This window comes from Equus asinus, chromosome X (genome assembly GCF_041296235.1).
Source record: "Equus asinus isolate D_3611 breed Donkey chromosome X, EquAss-T2T_v2, whole genome shotgun sequence".
NCBI lineage: Eukaryota > Metazoa > Chordata > Mammalia > Perissodactyla > Equidae > Equus > Equus asinus.
In genome coordinates, this window is record NC_091820.1 from 138,904,026 (window position 1) to 138,916,457 (window position 12,432).

General features: G+C 59.9%; 2 protein-coding genes across 6 annotated transcripts in view; one reads left to right on the top strand and one right to left on the bottom strand.

Moving 5' to 3' along the window:
- The first annotated feature begins 74 nt into the window (after positions 1–74).
- On the top strand, positions 75–4,212 carry SSR4 (signal sequence receptor subunit 4). Of its 2 annotated transcripts, XM_014832503.2 has the most exons (6): positions 75–333; positions 2,168–2,286; positions 3,151–3,225; positions 3,398–3,487; positions 3,790–3,855; positions 4,056–4,212. In XM_014832503.2, the coding sequence occupies exons 1-6, from the start codon at positions 267–269 to the stop codon at positions 4,158–4,160; spliced, it is 522 nt and encodes a 173-aa protein (XP_014687989.1). In that variant the 5' UTR covers positions 75–266; the 3' UTR covers positions 4,161–4,212. The 2 variants fall into 2 exon arrangements, with proteins under 2 accessions (XP_014687989.1, XP_070358066.1); XM_070501965.1 differs by lacking the exon at positions 3,151–3,225 and having other exon boundaries at positions 176–333.
- A 3,025-nt stretch (positions 4,213–7,237) lies between these two features.
- Positions 7,238–12,432, bottom strand: part of PDZD4 (PDZ domain containing 4) — a 32,334-nt gene continuing 27,139 nt past the window's right edge. For all 4 annotated transcript variants that reach the window (XM_044763877.2, XM_044763873.2, XM_044763872.2 and 1 more), the window contains 5 exons: positions 12,312–12,410; positions 11,424–11,486; positions 10,907–11,008; positions 10,209–10,319; positions 7,238–10,041 (listed from right to left, as the gene is read on the bottom strand). In XM_044763877.2, coding sequence (XP_044619812.1) covers positions 8,497–10,041; positions 10,209–10,319; positions 10,907–11,008; positions 11,424–11,486; positions 12,312–12,410 — 1,920 coding nt within the window. In that variant the 3' untranslated portion in view covers positions 7,238–8,496. The remainder of the gene's footprint in view (positions 10,042–10,208; positions 10,320–10,906; positions 11,009–11,423; positions 11,487–12,311; positions 12,411–12,432) is intronic.

A 12,432-nucleotide genomic window follows, 5' to 3' on the forward strand; every position in this document is an offset into this window, starting at 1 on the left:
CAGCGGTGCGCATGCGCACGGCCGCGCCGGTTCCCACGCCCCCTTCCGGCGTTGGGAGCGCCGCCGCCGCCGCCATCTTGGGGGGGGTTGGCCAGCGGGGCTCCCGGTCTTGGGAGGGGACACGTCAGTGCAGCTAGCGACTTCATAGGCCCGCCCGGCTTGCCAGCTCCTGATTGGCTGCCGTGGCCGCTTACGCGTCGCCCTTCCTCGTCTGCCTCTCGTGTTCAGGGGAGTCGTTCTCTTTTTCCCTCGGCAGAGAAGAGGCGATGGCGGCGCTGGCATCTCTCGGCGCCCTGGCGCTACTCCTGCTGTCCGGCCTCTCCTGCTGCTCAGGTAGCGGCCTGGCCGGAGCTCGTTTCTGGCGAGCCTCTCTCCCACGACTGGTGGTGCGTGGGGGGGAGGAGGGGTGCGGGCGAATCGGGGGTCTGGGCCTTCTTCCTCCGAGAGGCAGGTGGCCTCGGGGCACGGTGACCAAGGCCACCACGCGCTCCTGCACCACACACGTTTACCCAGCAGCCAGGCTGTTGGAAGAAACAGCCAAATCTTTCCCCAGTCTGCTCCTGCGAGGAAGAGTCCCACAGCCTCTCCCGTGTGCCCGGCCGCCAGGTCCTGCAGGGAAAGTGACACACGTCCCTGCTCCCTCTCCCGGAGCTCCCGGTTCCGGAGGGGGTCGGACAGGAGCAAAGCTTACAGCGCAGGGTGGTCAGGGCGAGAAACGAGGTTGGTGGAGAGAAGCCACTTGACCCGGTGCAGTGGGGCGAGGCCTCCCCAGGAAGGGAGCTCCAAGTGAAGAGAGGAAGAGGGGACCGTCAGGGTAGAGGGGCCGTGAGGGTGGGCGAGTTAGATAGGAGCTGAAGAGGGAAAGGTAAGCGGGGACCGTGAATGCCAGGCCAGACTGCTGACTTTTTCCCTGAGGGCCTGGTGTATCCTTAAAGGGCTTTTCAGCAGAGCTGAGCCACGGTCAGATCAGTTTAGCTTCTTGAGAGGTTCTTAACACCTAGTGGCCAAGATGAGCTCAGACTGGAGTCCAGGAGTGTATTTAGGAGGAGGACCTTGCAGGAGCCAGCACCAGGTCTGAGGGTCTGGACAGGGTCCGGGCCACTCTCTGCACATTCACTTTACCTGCCCTACTTCAGGCCAGCACCATTGGTGCCTAGAGTGTTTCACCAGCTTAATTTTAAGGCCGCCCTGCCTGCACTCTTCTCACCTGCCCCTCAGCAACTCCTCACGCTGTAGCCAGTAATGTCTGCAAAGAACAAACCTGGCTGTAAAACCCTTCAGTGCTCTAGTGTCCATAGGAAATAGGTCAAGCTTAGCAGGGCACAGCAGGATCTGTGGGATGCGGCTCCTGAGAACAGAGAACTGCCCCCCACTGATGTTCCCAGGCATCTTCCTCCCGCTGTCCAGACCCAAAGCCTTCTCTCTGCCTCAGCCGAAGGCATGGCTCTGCCGGGACACCACATTCGAGAGCACTTGGCTGAGAACTTTCCCACTGGTAGCATTTGGGTGGCACCCTTCCTTCCTTGTTGCCTCTAGCAGTGTGGAGCTGGCTAAGGCAGCATCCTTTCTAAGGGCAGCCCTGTTCAAGGGGACAAGTCGTGCTTCTGGATCTAGAGCCTCTCCCATTTTCTTCCCTTGGGAAACTCTAGGGCCAGCCTTGGCCTTCTGTCAGCTGTGGCTCTAAAGCCCCCGGGCGTGGCCGGCAGCACCATGCTTGGCATCTGCGGAGGATGCCTTTGGTAAACAGTCCAGAGCTGTGCGTGGCTCTCAATTGAGGTCAGCCTGGCCCCCTTGGCTTCTGGGGGTGCTCCAGGCCAGGGTAGCCTGCAGCCCCCAACCAGTGCATGGCTTCCCTGTCCACAGGTCCAGGCACAGATGCGAGTTGTGCAGTGAATCCGTCCAGCCCCATGACCACACACTTGCCTGCTCTTTTGCCCTTGCATTGAGGTTCCACCTGTACAAAGCCTCCTATCCTCCCCTCCTTTCTTCAAGGCCATCCGACCCTCCTTGCCACTGCACTTCTGACTCGTTTGGATCTGTCTCCCACACCCCATCTGGCAGGGTTCAAAGGGCCCTGCGTGTCTTCAGTTGACAAGGTCTGGGAGGTGGGGTCAGAGTGGTCCCTTCTGCCCCTCAGCCCAGGCATCTCTCCACCTCCTCCCTGCAGCAGAGGCCTGCGTGGAGCCCCAGATCACCCCTTCCTATTACACCACCTCGGATGCCGTCATTTCCACTGAGACCGTCTTCATTGTGGAGATCTCCCTGACATGCAAGAACAGGGTGCAGGTGAGGCAGTGGAGGTTCAGCCAGGAGGGTGCTGGGGTGAGAGGCAGGCAGTGAGCCTGGGACCTTGATCAGCTCTTCACTGGCAGCTGATGGGGTCAGACCTGGGAACCCATGTGGACGGGAGAAGAAAAATCTTGATTCACAGGCGTAGGAGCGATCAGGGCACTGCTAGGCCAGATTCTGGCAGGTGTTTAAAGAACATTCTCCTAACCTGCCTGGTCTGCTTTGCCTGGGTGAAGTACCGTAGGTAGACACCTTGCTGTGTCTTGAAAGAGTGAATGTGGGAAGTGAGAAACAGCTAGGGGTCAGCCCCCAGGCTCCTGCATCCTTTTTCTGATTGCTCTTTGCCAAGGTGTATGTCCACATGGGTGTCCTGTAATTTCCAGACTGAGCAGCCCTGGCCTCGGCCCCTGACCTTAACCTGTATCCCAAAGGCCTGAAGAAAGAAGTGGGGCCTTTTGGGGTAGAACAGTTCTTGATTGGGCACGCTCTGACCCCAGCACACCCTTCCAGGTTCAGAAATAACGAGGACACTTCGATCATCTCACCACTGTTCACAGTTAACAGGCTTGCTGCGGGTTAGGGAGGCCAGGCTGTAGGGGGGATGTGCCCGCCCCATAGGGGAGACACGCAGAAAGGCAGTGACAGCGTTGGTGCCTGTTGGTTCCCTGGCACAGCTCTGGGTCGTGGCAAGCCGACCTCCATGGTTCTCACATGGTACCTCCTGCCAGACACACTGCAGCCGCCAACTGTGCCCAGCCTTCCTGCCCGCAGGGCATAGGCACTGCTGTGGGCAGCATGGTGGGGCCTCTGCTGATGACCAGAGAGGGAAGGAGGTGACTCTCCCTTTGTCCCCTACCCCAGAATATGGCTCTTTATGCTGACGTCAGTGGAAAACAATTTCCTGTCACCCGGGGCCAGGATGTGGGGCGTTATCAGGTAAGGGATGCTGCAGTCGTCATTTTGGGGGGAAGCCACTTGCTCACAGGTGTGACTTGAAGGTGGCCTGGGGTTCTTTGACTCAGGCCTCTGCTAGTCGTGCTGTGTCAGCGCTGGCAGGGTGGCCCTGATGTCTCTACTGCGCTCACCCCCTGCTGAACCCCCAATCCAGGTATCCTGGAGCCTAGACCACAAGAGCGCCCATGCAGGCACCTATGAGGTCAGATTCTTCGACGAGGAGTCCTATAGCCTCCTGAGGAAGGTGAGCGTCACCAGGAGCGTGGCCCGGCCTGCAGAAGGGACGGCACCCCGGCTTCCACAGCCATGTCCACCCTGCAGGCCCCTCTTCCTAAGGCTCTGGCCACGAGAGACCTTGCTTATGGGGAGCAGGATGGCCAGATGGGCGCCTTCCTGCCCGCCTAACCACCCCACCGGTCCCTGTGCCTTCCGAGTTCCTCTCTCCTGTTTTCTATGCTCAGGCCAGTGTTCCTGCCTCTCCTACCCCTCCCCTCCCCACCCCATCCCACCTGGCAGGGCCCCCTGACCCCAGCACCTCCCTTGCAGGCTCAGAGAAATAATGAGGACATTTCTATCATCCCGCCCCTGTTCACAGTCAGTGTGGACCATCGGGTGAGTGGGCTGAAGAAGCTGACCTGGTCTCAGGGGAAGCAGGGAGGACACAACAAGCCTCACCCTTTTGGGGGGTGGGGGGTGAGGGCTGGGCCGTAGTTGGCCAGTGGGTCTTCCTGCCACAGAACGAGGGTGACTGGGGCTGGCTGGCCCCCTCACCTGTCCTTCCCCTAAGCTGGCTTTGGTCTCCTTTCTTGCAGGGCACCTGGAATGGGCCCTGGGTCTCCACTGAGGTGCTGGCCGCAGCCATTGGCCTAGTCATCTACTATCTGGCTTTCAGCGCCAAGAGCCACATCCAGGCCTGAGGGTGGCGCCCCTGCCCCCTGCTTCTTTGAATAAACAGTCAATGGCTCCTCACTTGAGTTGCTGTGCTTCCACCCCCAGGCAGAGCCAGTGTCCCCAGTCCCCTCCCTCTTGGCTCTCTTGCGTTTGCTTCGCTCTCTGCCATTGCGTGCTCTCCTTCCTCAGCCCCCAGTTAGGCCTGCCCTGCCTGGTGTGCCCAGTGCCCAGTGTCTACCTTCTGCCCCTCCCAGTTGCCTGCATGGTTTTGAGTGGGGCATGGGGTTACACCTCCCCCCACTCATGCCTTCTGGCAGAGAGGACTGCCTTGTTCTCTCCTGCCCTCACCCAGCTCCCTGGCAGAGCTGTGTTTGTCTGGCCTGCTGGGTGTGGGTCTTCTTGTGGTCCACTCAGGGAAGGGCCTTCTGACCACCTGCCTTTGCGAGGGCAGCTGCCCAGGGAAAGTGGGGGGCCCTTCCCAGCTTCTCCAAAATCCAGCAGTCAGCAACACATGTAGGCACAGCCCTGCCTGACCTTCAGAACAGCTCCCGTGTTTGGAGCCCTGGCCCCAAGCCACACACTGACAAGCTTTCCTTGCTTTTCCCATGGAGCGCTGTGAGCGCCCCATCTTGCTGATGGGGTTGAAGCTGACACACCTGGCAGCTCGGGGGTGGGGGTCATTCCAAGCCTACACCCTCACCCCTCCACATTGCCTCCTAGTGAGCTCCACTTCATGGTGTCAGGTGGGACACATAGAAGGCACAGGAAGACATGACCTGGAGCCCACATCTCTGAGGAGCCCACTCACTACTAGCCTTTCCCTAGTGCCACTGATGGCTGGAGAGCTGGTGAGTGCAAATCCCAGGGAAGCCATTCCCAGCTGTGGTCCTAGTCAGTTTGCTCAGCTGTGACGCAGTGACTGCTTCCTCTGGGATGTCTGTGAGGAATCACTGGGACCAGCTGGCAAAGCCCCTGGCAGCCTGGTGCTCGATCACAACGGCTAGCTAGGCTAGTTAACCAGCACGACGGCTGCTAGCCGGCTGTTACCAAAGAGAAACAGTCTGAGTAACTGCGGTGGAAGACGCCAGGGAGGCTGCATTTGAAAAGGAGGGTAGACCCAAAACCTACCTGGGAGGGGGCCCTCCTCAGTACCTGGGTTCTGTCTTCTGAGGTGGTGGGAGGGGCCAGGAATGTGGAGGGTGAGGGTGGCTTGTGACCCAGGACTGCCTGGGGACCTCCAGATAAGGGGTCGCCAGCCTCTCCCTTCACCCTCAGTCCTCGGGCAGTGGGTCGGGATGAGGACAACTGGGAGGAATGGGGAGGCTCCAGGAAAGAGCTGGGTCCTTGCCCCAAAAGTGGGAGTACAGCAGGAGGGTTGGGGCTGAGAGTCCGGCCAGGACCAGGCCAGGTTAGGCCGCTGGCTGATGGGGTTTCTACATTCCAGAAAGACCAGCAGTGGGAGCTCAAGGGGTGCCTGCTGGCAGTGATCACCACTCCGCCTTATTGCTAAGGAGTGCAGGGCAGGTTCTCAGGGCCTGGCCAGGCGGGAGGTGAGGCAGGCAGGGTGGACAGTGGCAGCTATCAGCCACCCAGTGGCTCTTTTTGATCTTGGCTCCACCACCCTGCCCAATGGTGGTGGGATGTGAATGTGAAGTCAGTGTTCCAGGGCATCAGTAGCCAACAGCTGCTAGCCCTCCTGGCACCACCTCTCCCAGAGCCAGTGAGAGCTGAGCCCCAGTGCTGGCTTCCAAAGGCCAAGGGCCTCCAGGTTCTGGGTTTGTCCTGGCCCACATCCCAGGAGCACTGGGCCTTCAGCACTCCACTCCCACCCCCCAGAGCAAGAATGGAGTCACTCTAGAGTCATCACAGTGAGTCAGTCCCCCAGCAGCTGGAGAGGGATGCCCTGGAACAGTTGGCCCTGATTCCCAACTCCATCCAGTTTTCTGTGACAAAGGCCAGGCCCTTGGAGCCCCATCCTCCTCCACAGGGGCCTATATGGAGCCCAAGTGTCCCTTCCAGAAAAGAGGAAGCTGGTCACAAGAGTCACCGGGGCTAGCCCTCAGCTCTAGAGGCCTTGGAGGCCTAAGGAAGCTGGCGTCTCCCCTTCACCCCTTTTCACCAACAAGCCCTTCCCTCCCGCTGCTTTTTCCCTGGCCTGCTGTGTGACCTGCTGTGTGGCCGAGGGATGCAGCCAGCACCCTCAGGGGCCAGCCTTCCCAGCAGGGCACCCAGCTTCTGATTTCTCGCTCATGCCCATCTCTGCAAATTAGCCTAATTAACAAGAGGTCTGCATTGCTGTTTCAGAATTTTAATACATCCTCTCCCACTTCAGCTGGGGGCAGTGTCCCATGTTTGTCCGGGAGACTGAGCTCCTCGGCTGCACTGCCCACTGCAGGGGGCGCCATGCACATGATAGGCCATGCCCATAGTGCCCCTGGACTTGCTGTCTTTGGGGCCCTGGCCCCTACCCAGCATTTAGCATGGTTCCTAGCACGTAAGAGATGCTTGATGGTTTGCTGCACTGAATGGAACTGCAAGCATTTGCCTGCCCCTCTGGGAGTTCCAGAAATGGAAGGGCCCTCTGCGGCCAGCAGTGTTCATCCACCTGGCCAAGATATTTCTAAGCATCTTCTCCGTGCTAGGCACTGGGGGGGGGGGTCCCCAAATACAGAGTAGCTTCTGCCTTCCAGAAGCTCCCAGTTCCTTGCCCCTGCCAGGGCTCTTCCTGAGCTGGAGGGAGGAGGGGGAGTGGGACGGGGTAACCCATTTCTCTCGGGTTCCACCAAAGCAGGGGTGTTGGCCTCATCCACGTGCCAGTGGCAGGCCCCCGCAGCCAGTCCTGAACCAGGCCTCTGCCATCCTTCCTACATGAGTACCATGTCACATCTCTGAAATGATTCATGTGACTCTGTCATGTCTCCTGCCAGGGTACAGGACACTGACTTCAGAAGACCTTGCTGTTCCTCAGTGACACATCAAGAAAGAGCTGAGTCACAGCTTTCAATTGACCCCATCCCACCCCGACACGTCCCTACCCTGCCCCAAACTGACATTGACACCTCTTCTCCCAGCATGATGAGAGTGAACACAGGGAGGCCAGGAGTCACAGTAAAAAGGCAGCTTGCTTTATTCACATGATGCCGATGGGGGACAGGGGCGGGCAGCCTGTCTGCCTCCAATCTGAGGCTCTCTGAGCTGGAGAGCCCAGGGGGCCTGAGGCCAGCTCTCACTAAAATGCACAGGTCCCTGAGGGCTGCCCAGTCCACACTTGCAAAGTGGGGTGCTGGGCATCTTCTTCCCAGTCAGCCCAGCTGGCCGGGCAAGCCTTTCACTTGGGTCCAGGCCCCTCCCTCAGCTCCATGTGGGTCTTGTTGCCAAGGTCTTCTGCTGCTACTCATGGGGCTTGGCTTCTGGACCCCTCACTGTCTAAGCGCACCCCTCAAGCCCACACAGAAGAGAAGCTGCACTCCTGACAGCATGAGGCACAGCCCCAGGCTTGGCGATTTCTTCTTGGATGGACACTGCCCCCTCAGTCCCCGCAGCCTCGGATATCCCTCAGTCACTGGGGAAGCAGGTGGCTCCCAGGGCAATCCTCACAAGCCACATCAGAGGCTTCCAGTCCACACATCTCAGAGTGGAGGCTAGCAGAAAGCTGCTTCCTATTCTTCCCTTCTTTCCCACCCCATCCCTTCCCCCCCAGCCCTCCCGTTTTTCCTCCCCCCCACCTCCTTCCCAGCCATTACTTGGGATTCCACCTTGTCAGGTTACCTGAAGGAGCTGCCAGCCCCTAGAGCAGGTCCACAAAACAGAAAAACGACAACTGGCAAGCACAGAAAGGGAGAAAAACCACAAAAATCAGGGTTGCCTTTGTCTATAAACAACAGAGGCTGCCAGCAGGGAGAGAGGCTGTGCTCAGGTTGAAGCCAGACGTTCTCGTGCTTACAACAGTCCTCTCACCTCTCCTTGTCAGCTCAACTTCCCCGCCCCCAAGTACCCACGCAGAGAGAGCTCTGGAGGGGTGTGCACGCGCATGCGTGCGCATGTGCCTGAGCTCCATGTCGCACACACACATGCACACAGCTGAAGGGATATCCATCACAGGTCTGTCCCCAATGCCAGTGGTCGACATAGTCTCTGTACTTGGGGAGAAGAAAGTAGGCGATGCAGAGAAGTGTCCCTTCTCAGGGCTTCTCTCTGATAACAAAGTCCTGTGCACACACATAAAGATAGGTGTGGCACACACAGACACACACTAGATTCTAAGGGAGAGTAGGGACGGGATGGGGTCCCAGGAGACTCACTAGACTTGGGCCGAGGCAGAGGGCCCGCCCTGGAGCGCAGCTGGGCTCCCATCTGGGCAGCTCAGACTGTGGTGACCGAGAGCAGCGGGTTGTAGACCCGCTTGCCGTCGGCTGAGCGTGTGCCATGGGCCAGCATCTCCTGGATAGTGATCCAGTTGTCTAGGATCTTCTTGTTCCTCTTCTTCATGGTCTTGCGGTGGCTCAAGGCGATGATGTTGAGCTCCGCCTTACTGTCGCCATTCTGCTGCTCCCTCAGGCACTCCAGCCTGCTCTGCATCATAAACTCACGTCGCTTCCGCTGCTCTCGGGCCCGGATCAGGTGCTGCTTCCGCTCCTCCTTGCTCCAGTACCGGCCCATCTTCATCTCGCTCACTGCATCATCGTCGGTGGTCATGCCGCTGCGCTCCTCCCGGATCTTCAAGGCCCGGGCTTTTAGGAGGCGATCGCGCACTGGCCGCTTAGCCACATAGCGGGTCCCATCACTGCGCACCTTGACCTTCCACTCCATGCGTGGCGCTTCCGTGGCCACCGCCGCCCCGCCTACCCGAGGACTGCTAGCCAAACTCAAGGGGCTGTGGCCCAGCTCCTCCAGGCCGCGCGGCGGGGCCAGCTGCACACAGCTATGGTAGTGCTCACTCTCCTGGCCCTGACCACGGTGGCGCCGCGAGAGGTAGGGGCTGCCTTCAGGGCCCATGCACTCCAGGGTCACCCCTGTCTTGGGGCTGCGGCGGACGCGTTCCTCCGAGTGCTGTTTCCGGCCCACCTCAGGATCCCGGGATAGGGACCGGAACTTGGAGGGGCTCCCCTGTGGAGGAGCGGCCTTGGGGTGGGTGGCGACAGGGGGGCCGGAGGGGGTCCGGTTCAAGTTGGAGTTGCCAGCAGCAGCCCGCCTCAGGGGGCTCTCCTGCAGGGGCTCTGCAAGCAGTGGGGTGCTGCGGCAGCTCTCACCCGTGTTGTAGGCGCTGGTGCTGTCCTTGTCCGACTTCTCAGGCAGCTCAGAGATGTCAGACAGCTCATGCTTCTTGGGCTCGCCGGCCCCCAGGTCATAGAGGCTCTCCTCCTCCAGCAACCAGGCCTTCATGCAGCGCTCCCGCAGCTGCTGCATCTTCTGCGCCCGCAGGATGTTGCGACACTTGAACTCCAGGTGCCGCAGCTCCTCCTCCAGCATGGCCACCTCGTGGCCCAGGCTCTCGTTGCGATTGACATCCAGGCCACTGTTGCTGCTAGCGGCCCGGGGAAAGAGGAGGCCCAGCTGGTTGCCATTCTCCAGGTGGCACTTGATCTCCAGCAGCTCGCGGTAGCGCTCATATTCCTCATCGGTGAGGCCTGGGAGGTCAACCCCCCCCAGCCCCGCCCCCTCAGCCAGCAGGGAGTCCATGCTGAAGTGGAAGTCGTGGCTCTGCAGGGCGTCCCCTTGCAGGCCAAACTTGCGCAGGGTCCCAGGTGTGTTGGTGGCACTCAGGGGCTCGTCCCCCAGCAGGTCGTGCTCAGAGCTCTCCTCGTTGCGGGTGCTCTCGTCGGTCCGGCCCACCCCACTGTCTAGCTCCTGGCTGTTGCTCAGGCCTGGGCCCACATCAGGGGCCCCTTTCTCCTCTTCGTCCCCAAGCTGGGGCAGAAAGACGAGCCCCACTCAGTCTGGGTCCCGCAGGCAGAGCAGCTGCAGGAGGCTCGGGATCCGAAGGGCTTTGGGGTCTGATCCGTTTCCCACCCCCAGCCCCCCACCCCCTTCCTCCTGCCTGCCCTCACGACCACCCACCCTCCCTCCTTCCTCACCTGCTGGGCAGGGGGGGATTTTGGCTTCCTCGGACGCAGGTCCCCCTCATGCTCAGAGCCAAAGTCATCCAGCAAGTCGTCCCGGTCGCTGTCCTTCCACCGCTTTGCCAGCTGCAGAGACAGGCCCACCCATGCTGTCCCTACTGCCTTTTTTAAAATTTAAACAATTTTGTTTAAAGATTGGCACCTGAGCTAACATCTGTTGCCAATCTTCCTCCTTTTTTTTTCTTCTTCTCCCCAAAGCCCCCCAGTACATGGTTGTATATTCTAGTTGTAGGTCCTTCTAGTTGTGGCACGTGGGACACCACCTCAGTATGGCCTGACGAGCGGTGCCATGTCCATGCCCAGGATCTGGACTGGTGAAACCCCGGGCCGCTAAAGCAGAGCACGCAAACTCAACCACTTCACCAAGGGGCTGGCCCCCCCACTGCTTTAAGGACCTCCCCAGATACCCCTTCAGTCACCTCTAGGTCCCACACCCAGCCTCCTGGTCTCGATGAAGTCTAACAACCCAAGAAAGGAGGCAGTCCCAGCCCACTCAGCTGTCAGAGGATGGAAGGGGAAACAGGCCCCAGGCACAGCCCGCCCTCTATCAGTGCCAGGTTGTTGGTGTGTCTGTGCCCTTGTCACGGGTCATGCAGCTTCCAAGACAGAAAGCTCAATGTCAGGGAACCCAGGACACCCATCCAGGCACATACCTGGCTCTCAGGCCGAGCCACCAGAAGGGAGATGTTGGTGTTCTCCTCCTGGCTCAGGATAGCCACTGCCTCTTCCCGGTTCTGGACGTCCACACCGTTTATCTGCAGCAGGCCGAGTGCCAATCAACAAGGACACCAGGGCTGGCTCTGGGGCGAGCCCTGGTTGTGCTGCAGGGACCGCCTCGCAGGGAGTTTCAAGCCGAGCACCCCGGGCTAGGACAAGCTCTTGGGCTCTGACAGGACGGAAATAAGTGGAAGGTGCCAGGGAAGAGGACAGCCTGGCCTACAAAAGCACATGTGCACATCTGGGGGACAGAGGGAGAGGCTGGCAAGGTGCCAGGTCCTCAACGCCCACAGAGCCCATGGGCACACAGGAAGCAGCCAGGGCAGTCGTGCAGGAGAGCCCGGATTCAGGCATGGCAGCGTGCCTGGCATCAGGCTAGGCTCAGAGCAGGAGAGAGCTGGGATTGGCTAAGGAGGTGTGGCGGGGCAGCCAGTCGGCCCTACCCACGCTCACCTGGATGATGCGGTCTCCCTCCCGGATCCGGCCATCTTTGGCTGCAATGCTGTTGGGATTCACCTGCAAGGCACATGTATCGTGGGGACTTGGCCCCCTCCACAAAGGTACCCTTTCAGGAGGAAGGAGCAGCCTCGCTTTGGGGGCCCTGGAAGCAAACTGAAGGCTCCTTCTTGCTTGTTCCCTCTTCAGCTCAGACCAGCGGCCTCCAAGCTCCAGGAGGCAGGGACAGAACAGCGGGCCCAGGGCTAGTCACCTCTTCCCAGCACGAGCCACCAACTTGCCAACCAAAAGCTCCCCAGCCCCTGCCCACCACCCCCAAGCCCCTGCCTCCGGCTGGCACTTGTACAGTTTTGCATGGAAGCCTATTCTTTTGTGTCACAGGCTGGGCAAATGCAGGAAGCTAGATACTTTCCCAGACTCAAAAAAATCAGCCCTGGGGGAGAAGGAGTCCTGTGAGTTACAGGCCCCGGGAGCAAGAATAAAGCCTGGCTAGGAGCTCGTCCTGCCTCAGCCTGGCCTGCTGTCCCACCCTGGGCACAGGTGTCCTGGGGAGGACTGCCTGGCTGGACACACTGAAACCATTGGCTTCCCTGGCCTCACGGGCCGGCAGCCTCCCTATGATGCTCAGCAGGCCCTATTCCTGGCAGCTGGGTCCTTATGGACAGCCTCAGAGCCCCGGGCAGTGTGGAGAGGCTGTGGGGATAGGATGGTGTGGGGACTCTCCATGTGGCAGCCCCTGCCTCAGCACCCACCACCTTGGCGCTCTGCCCCCCTCACTGGTGCCGTACAGATGGACATCATCAAAGTCCAGCTTTGATGTCCTAGCACACAGGAAGGGCTCCACTGCCTTCTAGAAGACCCCACCCCAACACCCTGCCTTCATACCTCTCCAACGTAGATGCCCAGGTCCTCCTCATCATCTGTGCGGTAGCAGACCATCAGGCCCAGCTTATCCCGGTGGCTGGTTTTATACAGCTCCACCTCCTGCCACAAGGGGGATGGAGGA

What these genes read in the sequence shown, in the direction of transcription:
- SSR4 (XM_014832503.2), top strand. Translation starts at nt 267, where the DNA reads ATGGCGGCGCTGGCATCTCTCGGCGCCCTGGCGCTACTCCTGCTGTCC. An exon ending in CGGCCTCTCCTGCTGCTCAG is followed by an intron (nt 334 to 2,167) that starts GTAGCGGCCTGG and finishes TCCTCCCTGCAG; the next exon opens with CAGAGGCCTGCGTGGAGCCC. An exon ending in CCTATAGCCTCCTGAGGAAG is followed by an intron (nt 3,488 to 3,789) that starts GTGAGCGTCACC and finishes CCTCCCTTGCAG; the next exon opens with GCTCAGAGAAATAATGAGGA.